Source organism: Lampetra fluviatilis, chromosome 28, assembly GCF_964198595.1.
Source record: "Lampetra fluviatilis chromosome 28, kcLamFluv1.1, whole genome shotgun sequence".
NCBI lineage: Eukaryota > Metazoa > Chordata > Hyperoartia > Petromyzontiformes > Petromyzontidae > Lampetra > Lampetra fluviatilis.
Window position 1 is genome coordinate 5919586 of NC_136302.1, and position 22132 is coordinate 5941717.

Genomic DNA, 22132 nt, shown 5'->3' on the forward strand with positions numbered 1-22132 from the left:
TGACCGAGCAACCCAACGTTCCTACCAGCTCCCTCCACAGGAATGCATTTTAAAAGAGATCAGCAGCAGCCTTCCTGTCCTGCCATCAACTGGCCAGTGGGAGGCTAAATACGCGTGGTGAACTCTGTGCTAGGCACTAATCTCGCCTCCAAAGCTGTGGTGCATGCGCCACTATGCATGTAATGGGGTGAATTACTGTTACAAACAGTTCAGATGAATAGCTTCTGTCTATACAGTATTTAAACACCAGCCTGATTGCAATGTTTGTGTGTGTGTGTGTGGTTTTCTATTTTTTTTAGCCGTGGCTTGGCATCCAATACATGAGGGTTTCTTCACCAGTGGAGGATCAGATGGATCATTATTGTTCTGGCATGTCGGGTGAGTTCTACGTGTTAACTTCTTTTTTATTGATTACTCAATGCCTCGGTGACATTGATAAGTGTCGCACTGGCAGCCTGTTTACAGTCAACTGCCTTTATCTTTGGCGAACCTATCCACTTGTGTGAGTGTGATTCCTAGTACCAGACAATCTTATTTGATGTTATCGAGCCATTTTTCCTTGGGCGTCCTCCAATACCTGTTCCACTGATGTTTCCACGTGAATATTTTGGGGAATCTCTACTCGTCCGTCCTATCTATGTGCGCGAAGTAAGACAGTTGTCTAATTTAGATTGTCTATGATGTCACTTTATATTCCTAGTTCCTTTTAATGTCAGTATTCCTCATGTTTAACCCATCTTATTTCCAAGTATGGACGTTTCAAATATTCTTAGCTTCTGCTTGTCTATTTTTTAAGCTTCCAGGTTTCTGCTTTGTACAATAGCATTAATAAAACCAAGCTTTTATTTAACAGGGCTGAACTAAAATAAGTATATTCGTACGTAGCATACTTATATCTATATTTGTGCATACATTGGTGACTGTCCTATTGGTGTGTGTTTGATTATGTATATATGTTGAACTTCTTTCGCACCATATGTACCCAACCAATATTAATCGGAGGTGCGGGATTGCGTGTGTGCGGAGCGGTTGTGTAACGGTTAGCCCACTGCACTACGAACTTGACGACTCGAGTTCGATTCCTGCTTATGGTCCACACCCGTGACAATTGTCTGAATCAGTCCTGGGCCTCTCCTAGGTTGACTCGGCCTCAAAAACGAGTACTTGGTGCGATGAGTAAACATCGCCATTGGCGAGACAAAGTCGGCAAGGCCGTGATGCTGGCCGGCTTTTCATAGGTGCTATTCTCTAACAACACTTGCCCCAACAGTCTGTTAAGGCTATACGAGTGATCTTTGCCTTTGTGTGTGTGTGTGGTGATACACACACACACATGCATTTGGCAGGGTGGAGAAAGAAGTCGGTGGCACAGACGTGGCACATGAAGGCATGATCTGGAGCTTGGCCTGGCACCCGCTGGGACACATCCTCTGTTCGGGGTCCAATGACCACACCAGGTTCGTGTGTCGTCCACTGGGCCTGGGAAGGCTGAATCCCGAAACTGATCCTTGCAGGGCAACGCTTCTGTGTATGTATGTTGAAGTTCTTTCGCGCCGTACGTAGCCAACCATCCTAATCGGAGGTGCCGGGGAAGGACAAAAAACTAAACACCAAATGGAGTTGTTGAGAAATTAGTTTTCAATCGAGATTTAAAAGTGTATAGCTCCAGTGGCTGCCGAATATCGGAAGGAAGAGCGTTCCAGATGGCCGCAGAAGCTCATCTGAAAGCGTGCGATGCAGTGTGACCGTCTGTGTTCAATGTTCAGACAGAAGCTTGAATGGAGGAAAATTCTTGAGAACAGGACTATTTACTCTGGTATCTGTGGTGTGCATGTCCACAAATTGTGTACAACTGTCGCATATTGATGCTGTTTAAATTGAAGTTCTCAATGTAAATTATTGTCTTAGGCTTCACGCAGTGGTCGATTGTACATTAATCATCATAATTGTTCTCATATTGGTAACGTGCCATTGTTGAGGTGTACTGCATACTTTTCTTTCTTAATTTAAAGACATTAGAATTTTTGCTTCAGACAAATATGAAATGTAATTTATCTGTGGGTAATTGAAAATTAGTACTGTAGTGCCTTCTTGTACTTGCATGTCAATAACGCTCCCTTTAAAGGAAAATATTATAGGGGACGTTTTGGGCAATCATTCATAGCTCGTACACCATTAATGTGCCACGAAGAAGCGTCTTTGCCTGAAAGTCACCCATTTTTTTATATCTTTTTTCTTTTCTTTTAATGCAGTATACTTAACACACTGTTGAGTTTTTTTGTTATTTGCACAACTGCCAACGAAGTATCATCACTTAATTTGTTTTGTTTTCATTTTGTTTATTTGCGAGTGAAGTAAATTTTGGACGAGGAACAGGCCAGGAGACAAGATGAGAGACCGATACAACCTCAACCTCCTACCAGGAAACATGTCAGATGATATGATTGCAGAATACGGTATGCACCATGAGCCCATATGATTTTATGAATCACTGTACACATATTCTTGGTTCTTTCGGTAAAGTCACGTAGAAGGGATATAATAAAAAATAAAACAATACAATTCTCACGACGTTTCGATTGCAACACAAGCAATCATCAGGTGTGAAAACCACAGCAAGAAAATATGAAAAAAAACGCCACTTTTTGAAAAATTACTTGCTGTGGTTTTCACACCTGATGATGATTGCTTGTTGCAATCGAAACGTCCTGAGAATTTAATTGTTTTATTTTATAATTTCCCTTCTACGTGACTTTACCGAAAGAACCAAGAAGATGAATCCCTGCAGTCACGGAAGCTTTAAATCTAAATGTTTCCATTTGTTGTAGCTACGTGACTGTGTCAGGCCGTGGACTTTTCAATTCGCTGTTGTATATTTCACAATACAAAAGTGCATGGAGGAGAGAGATGCGAGTATAATTTGCATGTTTTTATACAGATGACAATGAGCCTCTCAGTGCTCCCAACATCCCAGGCATGGGCATCGCTGAGCAGCTCAAGCAAGTGCTGGAACAAGAGCAAAAAGGTACCTCCCTAGTTTTGTGACGTAATTTTACCTAATTGTTCATAAACTTGAAAAATGTTGTTTGTGCACAATAAACACATTTAAATAATTCGGCCAAAATAACCAGGCTGCTGCAATTTAAAATTGTTAAATGTTTCGGCTATAAATGCAACTGAAATATGTATATTATTGAGTGAGTTACTATGCATTACATTGTAAGAATCAATAATGAAATACATATAGACTGAATACAAGTTATCATAGCTGCAGAATAATACAACTCTGTCGTTCAAACATTTCTTGAGTGCTCAAATACAAACATTTAAAAAACACAGTTGTGTACGGAGTTTGTTATCTCACTAAATGTATATTTCCCGTGGGGTATTAATGGTTTTCATCGACACCAAACAGAGAAAGTAGTGGAGGCTGAGCCGGAAGTGGCGATCCCAGGCTTGGACTGGGGTGTGGAGGAGCTAATTAAAGAGCAGAAGAAACTCCCCACAAAGAAGATCCCTTACTCCAAACCCATCCCCGCACAGTTCCAGCAGGTCAGCCAGCATCCACGCACCGCCTCTTATTCGCTTAAATATACTTTTGCATATTATTTGTATAGATTGTACATAATCATGCATGAATCTTTAGCATTAGAATTAACTATTTATGAAGAGATGCATTATGATGTGGCAATTGATTGCTTATAATATGCTTGGCTCATTTTAACACTGCCTTTTTTTTTTGGCATCCTCTGGTCTCACACCGTTTGCCACGAGGCTCAAAAGAAAGCTGTCTCTGGTGTGGACCAATCAGTTTCAAGGACAGTGTATCTATTATCCGAGTGTACTCTGGTTTTTTCGGTAAAGTCATGTAGTTAGAAATAAAATAAAACAAATCACGACGTTTTGATCGCAACACTAGCGGTCGTGTGTTTTTTTTTGCATTCTGACCACAAGTGTATTGTGGTTAATGCAGACACGATTCCTTGTAAAAAGGTTTCAGTTTTGTTGCCAGAAAAAAGGGGAAACCCCTCTTCTTATACTGTGGCTTCTATTCATATTTAAAGTATTTATTTTGCTTTGATACCTGACCACCCTTATCGATACTTTCCTTGTGCTTGGAGCAGAAATTATGACTTTTAAATGAGAATATTAAGAGCAGCGAGCAACCTAAATAAAATGCCTTAAATTGGCTACGTATTAATGTTTTGTTATTACTGTTTTTGTATTTGCAGGCTTGGCAGCAGAACAAACTTCCTATGCTCCCTGTGGGTGGCAATGTGAAAGTTCAGCCTCCTGAAGATAAGAAAGACAAGATGAAGTCGCAGGCGGAGATTCGTCAAGAGCTGACGGCGCTACAATACACAAACCCCGCTCTATACGAGGTAGGTTTGACACGGGCTCGATTGCGTTACGATGTTTTCCCCATGCAAGACTTAAGAGCTGTTGTGGTTTGAGAATTGAGCAATACAAGGTGAATTACTAAGTGTAATTGTCCATCTTCTTGGTTCTTTCGGTAAAGTTATGTAGAAGGGAAATAATAAAATAATAAAAAGAAAACATAATAAAATAATTGATAATTTTATGATGTTTTATTATTAAATACAATAATAAAAATAAAACATAATAAAATATTTTTTAATTTTATTATGTTTTATATCTTTTATTTTATTATTTCCCTTCTACGTGACTTTACCGAAAGAACCAAGAAGATGAATCCCTGCAGTCACAAAAGCTTTAAATTGTAATTGTCCAATTTTTTATTAATTGCAATCACCATGTCATTGTAAATGTAATTTCAGTTAACATTGCTATTGTAATAGAAATTATATTTGACCCCAGGGTTGCTGCAAAGCATTGCCTTAATACTAGTTGGGTGGTGTCACTAATAATATGGTAATGTTTGTTACTCGGTGAGTACCACGTTGTAAGAATTGCCAAAAATAATGTTGTGCAAGGTGAGACATTGCACATGAAAAACATTAACTGTGGAATTCATTCCCAGGGAAAAGAACCGTGGGAACTTGAATAATATTTGTGAATGAGCGGGTGACCAAAACATAATATTTACCAGCAAGTGCTGTAAGATCTATTGTTTTTTTTCTGGGAATTATGTTGAACCTACTGTTAAAACATAGTCAAAGTTATTCATATGAATGTGTATTAAAATTAATCTACCATTTTTGCCATTGGTTTTTCAGCAACTGAAGTCTGACCGTATTACTCAGAAACTCATGGAACAAGTTCAAAACCAACAGCAGAATCAAGGACCTGTCCAAATGCAGCCCCCGCTGGGCATGATGCAGAAAAATATGCACCCTCAAGGCTTTTCCCAGGGACCCATGCCTGGCCTACAGCAGCACTTCCCTCCCAACATGCCCCCAGGCATGATGTCTGGTGGGCCCATGGGCCAGTTCAGACCACAAGGGCCTCCTGGGCTCAATATGCAGCAAGGTCCCGGCCTTGGACCGAACTGGCCTCACGGTATGCCCGGCCACATGGGTAATATGCAGGGACAAATGGGTCTGTCTGGACCACTTGGACCCGGTGGCCCGCAAGGTCCCCGTGGGCCTCAGCAAGGGCTTGGTGGTCCAGGAATGGGGCAGACACCCCCATCGGGTGGCATGCAGGGTGGCGGGCCACCATCTTCACTGCACATGCAAGGGCAGCAACTGAGGCCTCAAGGAGGACCCCCAAATGGGCCACCGTCCCAAGGCGGCCCTTCAAACATGGCACCGTCCATCTCAATGCAGGGACCAATGCCCTCGCCTATGCCGGGCCGGGGACCCATGCAGGGCCAGGGCCCCATGCAGGGTCAGGGCCCCATGCAGGGTCAGGGCCCCATGCAGGGTCAGGGCCCCATGCAGGGTCAGGGCCCCATGCAGGGCCAGGGCCCCATGCAGGGTCAGGGCCCCATGCAGGGCCAGGGCCCCATGCAGGGCCAGGGCCCCATGCAGGGCCAGGGCCCCATGCAGGGCCAGGGCCCCATGCATGGCCCTGGCTCCATGCAGGGCCAGGGACCTATGCAGGGCCAGGGACCCATGCAGGGCCAGGGACCCATGCAGGGCCAGGGACCCATGCAGGGTCAGGGACCCATGCAGGGCCAGGGACCCATGCAGGGCCAGGGACCCATGCAGGGTCAGGGACCTATGAAGGGCCAGGGCCCCATGCAGGGCCCCATGCAGGGCCAGGGACCCATGCAGGGCCCCGGCCCCATGCAGGGCCAGGGCCCCGGCCCCATGCAGAGCCAGGGCCCCATGAAAGGCCAGGGCCCCATGCAGGGTCAGGGACCAATACAGGCCCAGGGACCCATGCCGGGCTCCATGCAGGGACCACAGCAGGGCCCCCAGCATTTTGGACCCCAGTCCGGCGGATTTCAGGGACCGCCACTCTCCCCACGCAGCTCTCTGCAAGCCGGGTCCTCGGAATTCATCGGAACTCCTCGTGAGGGTCCGCAGCAAAATGCCAGCGACGGACCCAGGGGGGGGGCAGCTCTTTGAGCCGCCTGACGGCCAAGGAGGCCCAAATCAGGGGCCAAATTCATCGCCGTTCAGTGGTCACCAAGGCCCCAGTGGACCTGGGGGACTGTCGCCTGCGAGCCTACAGCAGCACGGACCCCCGCAAGGACAGGGGCAGGCACATCAACGGGGACCCCCGCTGAGGCAGGGACTCTTAGGAGATGCCCCTCCAGGGCACTCGGTGAGTTTGCACAATTTTCTCGTGTTGTTATGCACTGATGCGTTCGGGTAGCACGGTGGGCAGGTGATGGGATCACAGCAAAGGATTTCTTTATACATTTGTGTGTGGAGCTGTGAGTGTTAACCCCCTAGTATGTGTGAGTTTATCCAAGACATTCTGGGTTCCTTCTACATGTCAAAAAATGGAAATTACCAAAGATTCTAATGTGCGACCCTCCTGAAATTTAGTCTTGACATGAGCAGGATTTTCTTGATGTCGCTCGTTGATCATTGAAGATGCTGTCAAGTCTGTGGCAATGGGCTTATCTGGATATCCACGTTAATTGGTAAAAGATTAACTATATCCATGTCATTTGAAAGTGTTTATTTTCAATATTCAAGTCATTTTGTTCCAAAATTTTAAAAAGTTCTCAACAACTTACTGTTTGCCAGGAACAGTTTAAGACCTTATGTTACTAGGTACATCGAAATTAGGCTGCAATAAACCATCAGGATTTACACTCCACCACCAATGTCAATGCGACCACTACATCATTCTAAATCCATGACCAAATACTTGTCTTCATTCCCGTCAAGGGCTGTTTAAATCGCTTTTATTTAGCACCGTTGTATCAAATATTGAATATTTCTGAATGTGCTGTATTTGATAGTATACGATGTAACGGTGATATTTAATTAATCTTCCTTTTTTTCCCCCACAATCACTGTCGGCTAAAACAACCAATGTCGCGAGTAGCAGGGATCGTCAGGACCAGCGAGGATTCCGACGCCAAACAGGAGCACAGCGGGTTCAGTCCGAGGTGAGGGCACGCTTTCGTCCAGACGCAATCCGTCGTCCACTCGCCAGACAGCATTCTCACAGGTCAACGTGGCAGCCCGAGCCCGCTCGCCGCTCGTGCATTAAGTGTGACCGACCTGATGACGGTGAACAGCATTCTTAACTTACAAAGAACAATGTTACCTTGGGAATGGCAGAGCAGGTTGGTCTCATCTGTGTAATAGCCATTTTATGTTGTCTTCCTTAACATGCTTAGTGGGTTTTAACCAGGTCACACGGTTTTCTTTGGCACGCAAAGTACTTATGGAAAAACAATTGGCCACACTTCCCAATGAAGAACCGTCCTCAAAAGGAGTCTTGAAACTCATGCCATTTATTGTAATTGTTATTCTATGCTTTGCTTACACGTGGTTCTTAATAGTTTGCTATGTTCTTATTGTTGGTTGGCAGGTGAAGGCGGCAGACCTATGCTGCATCAGGAGGAATTTGGTGGGGATCCTGTGAAGGAAGAACCGCGAGATTTCCAGGCCCCCTTGGAACGCAGGGGATCTCTTGCTGATCAGGATGAGTTTGACAACCCTGAGTTTCGTGGGCCACCTGGCCCTGATGACCACGGCCGGCAAAGGCACTTTGAAGGTTGGAAGCCCTGTGAAATAACTGTCGTGTTCATTCGTAATAAAGGTTTTTGGTTTAGATCGCGTTATTAATAAATGTGTCGCAACCCTCCACCACCCGACACGGCCAATCAGTAAAAAATGTGTCAGGTTGACAAAAGACAAATAGTTCACTACTTTAGCCCACCGGTGTGTTGAGTGAATCCACAATATTTACAATTTTTGAGTACGACGTTTCAGGCGATTTGCCAGAATAGTGAAGCCCTCCACCTGCTCCCGGTCTTAAATAGAGCAGCAGGGTGAGATCATCATTTAACCCAATCAGGTGCAGAGATCAGAGGCGGGAGGGGGGGTATTGTAATTATATAATGGATTAGTAATCGGTTAATTGTCTAAGGAGAGAGATTAAACATGTTAAAGAAGCACTATGACAGAATGGCTACAACAATGCTCAAATTAACAGAGCACAATGCCAAATCACGATTGCAAAGCAACACTGCTGAAAGTGATCAGATTATTAAAATAATTTAAATACCATATATCCCAGGAGTAACTGACAAATTAGCCTGTGTTTTGCAAAAGCAAAACATTAAAGTAAGATTTGGTACAGTACACAAAATAAAAAAAACGAGTATCTTGTACTAAAGACGAATTGCCTAAATTATCAACAGAAGGTGTATATCGGATTAATTGGTTATGTGGCAGATGCTATATTGGACAGACGGGACATAACCGCTTAAGACTAAAAGAACACCATAGAAATATTAAATTTTCTCAAATACAACTGTCGGCAGTGGCATAACATGCTTGCCAACAAGGCCACGTAATTGATTTTTATAACGTTGAAGTGTTGTGTAAAACTAATTATTACTGGCCAAGACGAATTAGAGAATCCATTGAAATTGAGAGAACTACAAATAACTTTAATCGCTCTGACAGCTACAGGCTTAGTGCGGCATGGAAGCGTATTATTAAATAATACATTTTACAATTACAATTCCTTATAGGGGAAACCCATACTAATTAACTGATTACTAACGTATTATATAATTACAATACCCCCCCCCTCCCGTGTCTTCTGCTTTGTGTAAAGAATCTTGTGTTCTCAGATGTAGCTATTGATATTAAAGTGTTGTCCTGTTTTAACGAGCAATGGGGCCCTTGAGCAAGTGATGGAAATTATATATTTCTGTGGTCAGGGCCATTCTATAGATAGCAAAACCTACTTGATGTCCTGCGAAGTGGTCCTTAGACCAAAAATGCAAATACATTCATCAAGTTAAAATTGCATAGCTGGGTGTACACTTACCACTGAGGGGTAGCAGATTGTATTTTCTTGCTTATCTGAATCCTATCATGATCAGCATATGCCTTGTGCTGAGATGTGAGGGTTGTCACTTTGATGGAATGTTTGCGTAATTTTGGTTGTTGGTTTGCTCTGTCACTTAGAATACGGCATGGAGTTTGGACCAGGAAAACGAGAATTCGAGGGAAGAAGGGATGAGGGCTGGAATCGTGGTCCGACGGAGGAAAACTGGCAGCAACGGCCTGGCAATTCGGATGAGCCCTGGAGGAGGCCACCGGTCAGAAATATGCATCATCTTCATCACCATATTGAGCATAATACCAAACAATAGTATACATTAATTTAATTCAAGAGCTCAAAAGTATCGGCATGCTCAAACCGTCATGGAGTGGTGGCCATTTCCATTGCTGGCCCTGAGCCGTAGGTGAAAATACCACATCTCTATGGCCGAGGCCAATAATTCCAGAGGAAAACCGCTTATCACCAAGTAATGAACTGAGTCTATTTATGTGCAACAAAAGTGACTTGCGCACAAACACTTACACGTCGACGCCTACGTGCACCTCGTGCCCTCTTTTAGCCCCGCCCCCCCCCTCCCGATACGTTCCATTCATTGGCTACCACATTCTGATAAGCTCCCCCCCCTCTCCTCCCCCCTCAACTTGTATTTAAGAGCTTGCATCTTGAATCCCTGCCTCACTTGATGCAGCAAATCTGGCTGTGACGGTCCCACCTGATGACGGAGACTTCTGTTGCCTCCGAAACGTTGTGATTTTTATTATATTTCTATTAATTTTAAGTTCATTTTTTTACCTACGTGACTTTACCGAAAGAACTAAGAGTATGAATCCTTGCAGTCACGAAAGCTTCAAATCTAGAATGAGTCTATATACAAACGTTATTTCACCCAACAAAATTACAAACACGAGTCAGTTCAAAGTGGAATTTTCAGGAGTAGCCGTCAATCGTGAATGAACAAAATCCTGTACTTGAAGTAACCGAGCTCTTATCGTAACACTAATCCTCTTTCCGTTACCTCGTTAGCCTGGTGATGAGTTTGCACCATTCGAGGATGGCAGCAGGAGGAGAAGGGACGGGGCTCGTGGTGGCATGCTCGACCGACGGCGCCCTTCGGCCGACAGGGACCTGGACGACGGCCGCTTTGGCAGGCGGAGAGAAGACAGGCAAGTTGCCTGCGGTGGAACAGTGGCGCTTGGAGCTAGCAGGAGATCACCTGCCGCTGATGTTAGCGTCGCTGGGTATCGAACTCGGGTTGCTAGGTTCCGTAGTGCAGTACGCTTCTCACCACTTCACCGCTCTACCCCCGGTTGATCGTGTGTAATGTGAATATTTCAATAACATAAAAGTAATGTTTCAAATATTCAATTATTTCAAAAGGTACGATGGGGGTAAAGCCATAAAGAATTAAGCTAATGCATGTCTGACCAAGAATCCAATTGAGGAATTTAAATAATAGTGAAAAATGGTCACTTCCACAAGTAAAAAAAAAAACACTGGAGTACTTGATCTAATGTTGCCCCGTCCGTCATTCACACACATTCTTCAGTCGTTGACTGTTAACCACTGTACTGTGTGGTCACAGGTTTGACCCTAAGTTCCTGGGCGATGGGTACCCGCAGCAGTTTGAGGGCGATCGCCCTAGAGATTTCGAACCCCGGGTCCGACGAGGCCGGGACGGAGAGCCCCTCCCGATGGATCAGTTTGACAATGGGTGAGCAGCAGCGCCTGAAGACGACCTCAGGCCCAAACTGACAGCGAGTCACAGTCAGTTGAAACTTAAGCGACTTTGGCTGACCTAGGTTTGGTGTCGGTAGGCATGTTAAAGGTTAACCTCCCCCACCACCACCACCCCCCAAACCCCTTTTTGAATTGATGAATTGTCATGATTTTGGGGTCAAGATTACATTTGTCTTGGAAATAAACTACATCACACAGCATCTCACTCTCCAGAAAGCAGGCTTTTTCAGAGTAGGATGATTATGGTAATAGTTGTTACTTGAACTTGACAATTTCTAAACTTCATATTTATGATTTCAAACAAGATCCTCGGCTAATTTTGGTGAATGTAAATTGCACTATGGGGATTTTAATCCCAATGATATTTTTATACCTTAGATAACATGTTTAATGTGTATAAATAGTGCCCATAAATGATTTCCAGGTTTACAATCCAATGTATTAACCAATGGGATTCAGTCATCTCTGGATGAAACAGATACATCCATTTACCATCAATAGTGATGATATCAATACTATGGGTAGCTTCTAATGTAAAGAAAAGCATGGACGAACTTTATCAAACTTGGTGCAACTTGTGCATCATCAAGACAGTTGCTGTAATTACCAATAAAGACACTCGGAATGTGAGCATTGTACATGAGTGAGTCATGTAATTGTCATTTGTCAAAAGCTTCCGGCGCGGAGGACGGGACAGAGATGACGATTTTCCGCGTCAGTATGAGGACGACCAGCGAGGACTTGGGCACGGTCGCCTGCTGCCCAGAGGTGATGCCTCCCCTACCATTCCCAACTCTGTCCACCACTTAATCTGCAGGACTTGAGACACCACTGTTATGACGGTCACATAAGGTGGGAATACTCTGGTCTCTTTATGGTAGGCATGTAATAATTCGCCCCTAATCTCAGCATTTAAATATTCCATTAATTGTTACAATTCCCTATTCTTGTTTGATTTACGCATTTAGATTATTTGGCTGCTATAAATGTACACGTCGTAAGCCACTTTGTTGAGCTACCATTTGTGGGCAGGTCGCTTCTCAAATAGAATCTAATAGCTCAGTGGGCCTTACCTTTTATTTCTTTATTTTTAGTCATTTGCTTACTTTTCCTGCACTTGCACTCCTTTCGTTCTTTTGTATTGTTTCTTGATATAACTTTCTGACCCGCCTCCTACTGGACATCTGTGAAAAGGAGCTCATTAGCTCATGAGATTTCTCCAGGATAAATCAAGATTTTGGATTGTCATGGGGGGATTACTTAATCATCATTCACCATGATGGTCAGTGTGGATATTATGGGACATTGCATTTATAATAATAAGTCGCCTCGACAATTACAAAGCTATGACCCGATCCACTTGTTGCCAGATGTTCATTTCCTTAGTTTTTTTGGCAAACTCCTTTCATCAACAATGGAGCAAATAGCCACGGTGAAGTGCTTTGTGCATTTCTTCATCGTGCAATTCTGTCTTTCAATGCAGCGGTTTAATAATGGGAGCAAATTATTTATTCATATTTTGGCGACGCGTTAACTCACGTGCCGTTTAAACTGCGTTACCACATTCGAGCTTTTGTTTTTCCTGCGCGTGACAGGCGAGGAGCGGCGAGGCGATTATCCCGCACCCCCCGACAGCCCCTCGGGCGTCTCTCGCGAACGGCCGCCCTCGCTGCTCGCGATGGACACGGCATCTCTGCCGCTGCGCAAGCGACCTTGGCACGAGGGACCCGGAGGGCTCCCCGGGGAGCGGAGGGATGGAGAATCTGGCCTATCGCCCCTGGACGACCGCCCACTCAGAGGTACTCGCTCTAAGGGAGATGCAGCCCGACAAAAGAAAACATTGTCGGTTATATGATCGGCGTCCACAGCAGTCCGGAAAGTTAAGTCTGCTCGTGTAAATACTGACAATTAATCTTGTTCCCAGCCCCGTGTTGTTATACGACAAGAAAATTATAGTGAATTATAGCTCATTGTCAATCCACTTGTGGATGAAGGCCTAACCATGCTGTCACTGATCTTACTAAAATTAGACACATGGTGTTGCCTGGTCAAAAATATTTGCCCCTAGTACTGAGTTAGTGTGGCTAAGATGCTTGCAATGATTGGATAAATGTTTGCCGGACATTTTAAAGTAGTAAGTCTCACATGACCGTTGGCCATGTAACATGAAGTTGGCGGACTATTATCAGTTCCGCCACCACCTGTAAGAGACAAACACAGAGGAAGGAAAATGTGCTGCGTTTCTTGCAGGCGGTGGCGGTCCCGGGCGCATGGATGCCCGCGACGACCCGTACCGCGGTGAGGACGAGGGCCCCCCTTCCTTCATGGGCCCCCTCAACAGCGGGGTCGGCGGCATGGCGTCACTCCAGAGGACCCCCATGCAGAGAGGAGGAGGCAACGCGGACTGGGCGCATAGGCGTGGAGGAGCCCTCCGGGGGGCCGGCCGAGAGGGGATGACAAGGGGCGGCAGAGAGGGCATGCCGAGGGAGGGCATGCCGAGGGAGGGCATGCCGAGGGAGGGCATGCCGAGGGAGGGAATGCCCAGGGAGGGAATGCCCAGGGAGGGAATGCCCAGGGAGGGAATGCCCAGGGAGGGAATGCCCAGGGAGGGAATGCCCAGGGAGGGCGGCGGGCGAGATGGCATGCCCAGGGGAGGCGGCCGAGACATTGGGCCCCGAGGGGGCGGCCGAGACGGTGGCCCAAGAGGGGGCGGCATTGGCCGGGATGGCGGTGGTCCGAGAGGGGGCGGTCGAGACTGCATGGCGAGGGGCGGTGGACGAGATAGTGGTCCAAGGGGCGGTGCCCGAGATGGAGTTCCTGGGCGGGGAGGAAGGGGCCGCTGATGGACAGAAGTCGGAGGACGCCCGTTTCTGTTGATATATATTTTTTTGCTTTTCCAAAAACTTTTGCTGTGTCCCTCGGGATATTGCTGAGTTACTGGCTGAGCCAGCAAGATTATTTATGCTCAAAAAGTTCGTCCATCACTTCTGCAAAACATGGGAGGCAGGCATGTGCAGGTGTGTGCATGCTTGCACACATTCGTATTGGTGGTGAGCTGCGTTTGCGATGGATAATACTCGTTTTCTACGATTCAGCCATCGATAGTTAAACACAATAATTGCATTGATTGGATATTTGCGATGGTTTTGGGGCAGGGAAAATACATTTTTACGAGTGATACCAGCATCAAGAAACTTTTATTTTAAATGTAGATAATCTGCTTTCATATTTTTTTTCCTAATTAAAGCATATACTAGTGGAAGAGAGAGTGCTGAGATGTTTCAGTTTGCGTTTTTTTATTTTGTTAACCAGGCCTGTAATTGAAGACTTGAGCAAAATAAAGTAATTGACCAATAGCATATTGCCTACATGCTACACATGAACACAAGTAACTATCTCAAAGTATTCATCTTAGCATGATGCAATCCCATTGTTTGAAAACATAAATCAGCAAGTCTGGTCCCAAATTTGGTCGAACATTGTGTAGAATTATAGTTATCCAAAAGAAAAAAAACCCATGCAAGTCTACACAAGTATTATCTGTACCCATTTCCTGGCACCCCTATCTCTGTTCACATGACAACTGGATAAATAGGTTTCATTTCCTGTTTATGTGTTCGTATTTTGCTAGCTTCAACTAAAAGGACCAAACTGGGCTTGTGGTGTTTCCAAACAATGTTTAGTGAGTGAACGTGGGCAATCTGGGAAGCCTACCTACCGTTCGCTGTTCTCGGAATGAATGTGTCTGCTGCATTTAGCCGAGTACTGTTTAGCCAAATACTTCGTGACGTAATACTAGCTCCATTAAAACATAAGTAAATAATTCAATAAGTTCAGAAAATAAAAAGTTTTTTTTTTAGTTTATTGTTTTTTTGTCAAAAGTTTTTGGGGCTATGGCACCGGACTTGTTGAATTTACACCACTGTGGGGAAAATGTGTGTATTAAATCGACAGGCTTTGTCTCAATTAAAATGTCTGTTTATGAAGCCGTACTTATTAAACAGCTGGTTGGTAAATGTCATAATTTTTCTGTTTGCCTTTCTACTCTGAAATGCTACAGTGCTTGTATTCACACAAGCTGTGAACCTTTGTATTTTTGTCTACAATTATGTCTCTTGATGTTTTGTTAAATTACTACTGATAGCCTCTTGCTGTATTTTTTGTGGTAGTCTGCGTGTATAAAGCTTGCACACATGGTGTCTTTAGTATCATGAGAGAAATATTTTGCTATGTAAAGTTATGCATCTCTCACCGTGATGCACAGTTGTCCTGAATAATAATGAGATAATAAACAGAGATGCACATTTTACTTGTTGTAAAATTTTTCTCTCAAAATCGAATTCATTGCCGTACATTTTTGTATGGTTATGACTTCTCGTTATGCTGTGACCCGCACATCGAATAGTTCAGCTTTTGAGCAAGTGGTCTCGTGACTGGCCTACGAAAAAGTCACCCTAAATGTGTTTAGTCTTCGTATCTTAGAAGGGTAAGCATTGTTGAGTCTAGTTAGTATTGACCACCCGAGTTTGCTAGATGTTGTAGGTGCGGGGGGCTGTGAGCTAGTGAATGGAAGTGCTCTCCCCTCCACATGCACAAACACCCATGAATGGTATTGGCCAAACTTTTAAATACAGTGCATAATGCAGACTGACAGACACTAGACTAAGTGAGACTTTTCTGATAAATTATTTGAATTTCATGACTTCGGGGACATTTTAGTAGACTCAAAATGTATTGTCAATCAGTTTAGAAATAATTCTCAGTCATTCCAGGTCACATAAGTCTCATCTTTTTATTTTATTCGGTTATACTGCTTTACAAGCAATTACAAAGGAGAACACGGGGCCTCCGGTTTTAAACTTGCTTGTCAGGAGTAACGTAAGAGTAAAGTACATCTTATCCTGCCTACCACCTTAATTTTATTTTGCACTAATTTAGCCAAACTGGGTAGCTGGTTGCTCAATGTCATTTTACTGGCTGTCATACAAGTTGATTTGCAACACAATCACTTTCATTCACAAAGCCCGAAAAGATTCAGCCAAACTTCCAACCACCGCTGCTCTCGACGTTGACCCAATATGACTCTCCAACACCTGGTGATCTTACATATATTGCCCAGCCGCTCGGGAATCCATCGTTTAAAACCACCGCGAAATGCACGAATCACGCCTCGGTGAGATCGTCGTTGTAGTAGAGGTGCAGCGTCTGGCGGTAGTCGTCCGGCTCGAGCCGCAGCCGCAGGAATTCCTCGTCCTCGTCGGGAACGCCGTTCTCGTCCAGCGTCAGCCCCATGTCGAGCTCGCGCTCGGCGTGCTTCCACGTGTAGCTGCCCGCGTGCGCGTTGTACTTGAGGTAGCGCTGCAGGATCTCGGACATGATCTCCTCCGTGCACACCTGGCGACGTGAGCGGTGCTGGGCTTAAGAGGTGGCACAAGGGGGTAGAAGGTGTGCAACGGTGCGTCGCTTTGGCGAGTGAACCTTTGCACTTGGCCACAGTGCTTCATTTCAGCTTTGACGTGGGAAATATTTCTGCACCTGACACGCCACACCCAGTATACTTCTCACTGTGGCTGTGATTACTGTTTACGTGTCTAATCTAAAGATACCTGGGAAATGGTGAGAAATTAAGCCATACTCTTTGGTTTTTTCGGTGACGTCACGTAGTTAAAAAATAAAAAATATTTTACCGACGTAACTTCACCGACAAAAACAAAGAGTATGAATCCTTGCAGTCACGAAAACTTCTAATCTAAAATTAAGCCATGTTTGCACTCACAAATACATGCATCGTTTGAGGGTACATTTATGATTCACACGATGTTAATGTTACATCTAGGCTCATGGACAAAACTAAAATAAGACGGCTACAATGAGACAATCGTTAAATCTTGAATCAAAACATGGGCGGTGCTTGGACACAAAAGAAAACCTTCGGTGATGCCCAGAGAGAGGAAAGCAGGGCTGTTACCTCGATGATGTGTTCCTGGGAGGTGAGCGTGTTGATCACGCGGATGAAGCGCGTCTTCTTTGACAGCAGCCCCACCTGGTACGAGGTGTCTCTCCACCACGGACGCCCAAAGTCATTGGCCCAGTCCGTGCTTGGGTACGGCGGCGGCACGTGCAAGAAGCGTCCTTGCGGCGTGTGGAATGTCACCGTGTTCGTCACGGGGTCCACGTGGGTTCGGATCTCCACGCCAAACACCAACAAACAATAAGCGCATTGCAATGACTTGTAATCAATTGCGGGAAATGGAAATTGCAGTGGCGTGTTGGTTTATTATACCCTCTAGTGTGTACAATGTTACCGGTTCTGGAACTTTGTGTGATTCTAAGCCATACCGTGTCAACCCACACGGTTTACCGCTTATTCTTGGACAGGGAAATTGCGTTTTCAGGTCCATACGGCGTGCAGCCGTTTCAATACGGGCAAAAAAGTGTCTATTTGTTTGTGTTTCTCCCTTGCGATGGGACTTTGTAGGATGAACTTTAAGATTTATAAGAGCAGGGGTGACCAATAAGGTCTAAATAGGTCTATAATAAGGTAGCCACTCAAAAGGGGTTGACAGGTTCATGCGTGCTACTGCCTCATGTGTGATGTTCTGTTTAACTGTGCTTGTTAATTCCCTTGGCAATTTAGCAGGACTTGTTTCGTAATAATTGTGTGAGTGCATCGTCATCATGATGATGCGTACCATGGTTCTGCATGGGCCCTGGGGAAATGAATATCATGGGGTCTCCCGTCCAATTTCCGTTCGCCCCCTTTGTAGCCTGATGCTTGGGCTCCACTGAACCTTGGGCCAGGTGTAATTACACCACCTGCAAACTCCACAGCTATGCCACTAGTATAAAATAGATTGTTGTTTTGACACAAAATAAAACGAAAAACTAAACATTTTATTTTAGCAGGTAAGGCCCATTGAGCTACATAGCTTTTTTAGAAGCGACCTGGCCACAAATAAAAGCGCAACGAAGTGGCCCTTTCATGTGGAAATTAATATCAGCCAAAAACTCTAAGCGGATGTTTCTAAATGTGGAGGGAAAACCCGGAGGACCCGGAGAAAAATCCACACGACCTGCATACCAGGCGAGGCAGATAATTAACATCTCGTCACCGTGGCGAGATGTTAGTTATCTGCCTAAATTCTAATAATAGCATTGTGTGGAGGAGAAGCAATGTTAATGTTTCCTCATGATGTTTCGATTCCCCTACTTGTGTTTAAGGCTTTAAATGGGCTTGCTCCACCTTACATCCAGGAGTTGATTCAACCATACATCCCACCGAGATCTCTGAGATCTTACTGATCGTCCCCTTGTACGGCATCCAAGCTTTTGAATTCTCTGCCCTCAGAGGTTAGGACCTTTAAGTCCCGGTGGAAGACCTCACCACCTGTATAAAACTGCCTCTCTCAAGTTTTCCATATTATCTCTTTAGTCCTTCTCTTGCCGGATACTTCTCACTTATTTTCCTAATTTATATGCATGCTGCTCTTGATATCCATTGTTTAAGGGCGCCTTATGAATAAATTATTATGACTACATGAGAGCTGTGTTCTTAAAGTGTGACATATGGTACCTGAGCGAGGTGAAGTGTCGGTCACTTATAGTGTATGCGCTAGAAATAGCAACTCACATCTTTAGTTTTCAGGTCAAACCAATGAGAAATGTCCTGGCCAGCCGCCTCGATAATGGGCTTCATAAGCATGTCTCCTGTGGGATAATTAAAAGTCCACAATTATAAAGAAACATATGCACGACAATTACTGGACATACAGGCCAATTAATTTACAAACTGAACATTTAAACTGTAGTCACAGTGGGCTGTGCAGTATTTCATATATATTTCGAATGATTTCTGAACATGTGATTGTATATTGTGAAGGCAATGACTTGATATCTTACAGGGAGCGTTATATTATTTAATGTGTGTTGACAATGGTGAGGGACATGTAGAGGTTTTGAAATAAAGTTTTCTCTATAAATTCACCCTCTATTATAGTGGGCTATCTGCCATAGCCCTTCTTCATAGCACAACAAGAAACAAAAAAACCTCAACAGTTTAAGAAAAAGTCTTACATCCCCAACGCAAGTGAAAAGGGGCCATTGCCCGAAACATCGCTTATTTTTCGATTTAAAGCTTTCGTGACTGCAGGGATTCATCTTCTTGGTTCTTTCGGTAAAGTCACGTAGAGGGGAAGTAATACAATAATAAAACATAATAAAATAATATAATAAAATAATATATCTTTTATTTTTATTATTTTATTACATCCCTTCTACGTGACTTTACCGAAAGAACCAAGAAGGTGAGTCGCTTATTTTATTTATTTCCCTTTCCTCGAGCTTCGAATAAGTGTGCAAGCTACGTACGGCGCGAAAGAAGTTCAACGTGCAGTACATTCATACGGGCGGGTGAGGTGAGTGCGACGTGCTGGTGTGTACGTGCATCACCCTTGTACTGGTCGCACAGCGGCGTGAGGTCGTAGACGGCGCCCAGGAAGGAGACCCACGTGTCTTCGGGCACGTTGTGCAGAGACACCTCCTGGGGGGACAGGTACCTGGGCCGCATCGCTGCACGCGCCAAGGACGAATCTGACCCCCCAACAAAGACAAAGACCCCCCCGGGTAGCCTTAGCAGACTGAAGGGGTAAGTGCTGTTAGCGAGCACCTATGAAGGCAGGTACGGCACACGAGGGGGTGGGTGGCCAACACCACGCCCGGTCGCCTTTGTGTCCCCGAGTGACGATGTTTACACGTCGCACCGGGTACTCATTTGAGGCTGAGTCGACCTAGGGGAGGCCCAGGACCGGGTCGTGATAATCGTCTCTGGTGTTGTCCGTGAGCGGGAATCGAGCTGGGGGGGGGGGGGTAGTCGCCAATGCGCTCCCCACGGCAGATCCACACACAATGACACCAACATCGTCGTTCCCCTTACAGAGACAACTTGGCAAGGTACCTCCTCAACAAATTTATATAAATCTTAATGTTCAATCTTGATTTGAAGCTTTCGTGAATGCAGGAATCCATCTTAAGGTTGTTTCTACCCCCACCGGTTAAGTAAGCAAAGGACACACATAAACGAAAGAAGAATTACCAAAGAAAAAACCTGTGTAACAAATATAAGAATAAAGGACGCCAAAAGGCGCACAACTCAAAGACAATGCACCATCAGAGTATGAGAGCTCGGGGTAAGCATTTACACCATTGGAACCTCATTTGCCAGTAGCAAAATATGATAATTGTTTTTTTACCCTTTTATCTGGCAACAAAACTGACACCTTTTTTTTTACAAGGAGTCATGTTTGCATTGACCACAATACCTGCGGTCGGAATGCAAACAAAAAACACAACTCTGATAATGTATGTGCACTGTCCTTGAAATTAATTGGTCCACACCCGAGACAGCTTTCCTTAGAGCCTAGTCTCACATGGTGTTGGACCAGATGACGCCAAAAGGCGCACAACTCAAAGACAATGCACCATCAGAGTATGAGAGCTCACCCCAGACTTCACTCAAAGCTTTCGTCACTGCAGGAATTCATATTCGTTGGGTCTTTCGTTAAAGTCACTTAGATAGGTTCAAAGAAAATAACAAAAAACTACGGCGTTTCGATCGCAACACAAGCGATCGTCATCAGGAGGAAAGACGATGACGATCGCTTGTGTTGTGATCGAAACGTCGTAGTTTTTTGTCATTTTGTTGTTGTTTTTATTTGAACATATCTACCGTACGTGACTTTACCGAAAGACCCAAATAATATTCACATCAGAACTCTGTGGTCACCGGTGCGAAAGCTGACACCACCGAAAAAACTTTTGACCTTAGGGGCGAGTTCTAAAACTTACCCAGCACCTGTCGAATTCTGGACTAAGCTATAACCCCAATCGACGTCTGAATCCGTAACAACCCCGGGCACGAATCAAAGAGCATTTAAACAAAACCCCACAGCAGTCTAATCCTAAACCCTAACTCCCAAGTACAACTCAAATTGTCTCAGCTCGGAGGCTATTAAACCCGACTCGTTTCAGGTTTTAGTTAAATTTATTTCGTAGAGCCCTGTGAGCCATTCGGCTCTTGAATCGGGTCCAACCGCAACAAATAAAAAAAACTAAAACATGAATAAGAAAACATCTTAAAGTGACTATGTGACTAAGTGCAAACAGAAAATCCAAGAAAAGACAGCAAAATATTGCAGAAAAAGCACAAATCCCAGTGGGATGCAAGTCAAACAACAACAACAACAAGACAACTTAGATTAAGGCCATCAGTCTAACTCCGTACTACAACAAATAAACATGGCCAAACCAAAAGACTTTTCGAAAATCAGCTAAATAAAGCCACGAAACCAATGTAACAGTGATCATAGGAACTGTGACCCAATTTTCCCAAGAAACGACAAATACGACATGGTCCACTCATACGGAGGAAGAAGCCCGTGAACGCAGCAGCAGAAGCAGCAGAAATAGCCCCTATTAAAATGAGGTAGTCACCGATAATAGTGATCGACGAAAGCCCGAGAGAAAATGATTATTTTTTTATTTATTTGCATTCACGAAAGCTTTAAATCGAACTACCTGGAGGAGGTTGTCGGCAGCGGCGTCTCTCCGTCGCCACGGCAACGACGCCGCGGGGGAGGGAGGGGGGCGGGGCCAGGCGAGTAGTAGATGCAGTCACAACGTTAACCTCGGTAAAGTCACGTAGAAGAAATAATAAAATAATAAAAATATGAAACTATATATTTTGTATTGTTTTAATAATAAAAATAATAATACAAATTTATTGTTTTAACTATAACATTTTTATTGTTTTATAAATATATTTTTATATTTTTTTATTTCCCTTCTACGTGACTTTACCGAAAGAACCAAGAGTACAACGTTCACCTCATCTTCTTGGTTCTTTTCGGTAAAGTCACGTAGAAGGGAAATAATAAAATAATAAAAATATAAAACAAATTTTTATTGTTTTAATAATAAAAAGAAT

General features: G+C 44.4%; 2 protein-coding genes across 5 annotated transcripts in view; one reads left to right on the forward strand and one right to left on the reverse strand.

Annotated features, from left to right (window-relative positions):
- WDR33 (WD repeat domain 33) overlaps nucleotides 1-15590 on the forward strand; it is a 35562-nt gene extending 19972 nt beyond the window's left edge. The window contains 16 exon segments of the mRNA XM_078869586.1: nucleotides 300-378; nucleotides 1347-1457; nucleotides 2356-2456; nucleotides 2939-3025; nucleotides 3416-3552; nucleotides 4233-4382; nucleotides 5199-6479; nucleotides 6481-6696; nucleotides 7432-7495; nucleotides 7924-8109; nucleotides 9537-9670; nucleotides 10438-10577; nucleotides 10997-11125; nucleotides 11825-11919; nucleotides 12747-12950; nucleotides 13402-15590. Coding sequence (XP_078725712.1) covers nucleotides 300-378; nucleotides 1347-1457; nucleotides 2356-2456; nucleotides 2939-3025; nucleotides 3416-3552; nucleotides 4233-4382; nucleotides 5199-6479; nucleotides 6481-6696; nucleotides 7432-7495; nucleotides 7924-8109; nucleotides 9537-9670; nucleotides 10438-10577; nucleotides 10997-11125; nucleotides 11825-11919; nucleotides 12747-12950; nucleotides 13402-13994 — 3707 coding nt within the window. The 3' untranslated portion in view covers nucleotides 13995-15590.
- A 184-nt stretch (nucleotides 15591-15774) lies between these two features.
- CYB5D1 (cytochrome b5 domain containing 1) lies at nucleotides 15775-21782 on the reverse strand. 4 transcript variants are annotated; one of them, XM_078869582.1, is made up of 5 exons: nucleotides 21724-21782; nucleotides 19600-19740; nucleotides 18782-18858; nucleotides 17120-17338; nucleotides 15775-16545 (listed from the first exon to the last, which is right to left on the reverse strand). In XM_078869582.1, the coding sequence occupies exons 2-5, from the start codon at nucleotides 19715-19717 to the stop codon at nucleotides 16315-16317; spliced, it is 645 nt and encodes a 214-aa protein (XP_078725708.1). In that variant the 5' UTR covers nucleotides 19718-19740; nucleotides 21724-21782; the 3' UTR covers nucleotides 15775-16314. The 4 variants fall into 4 exon arrangements, with proteins under 4 accessions (XP_078725708.1, XP_078725709.1, XP_078725710.1 ...); XM_078869583.1 differs by lacking the exon at nucleotides 21724-21782 and adding an exon at nucleotides 21640-21717; XM_078869584.1 differs by lacking the exon at nucleotides 21724-21782 and having other exon boundaries at nucleotides 19617-19698.
- Nucleotides 21783-22132: the final 350 nt, after the last annotated feature.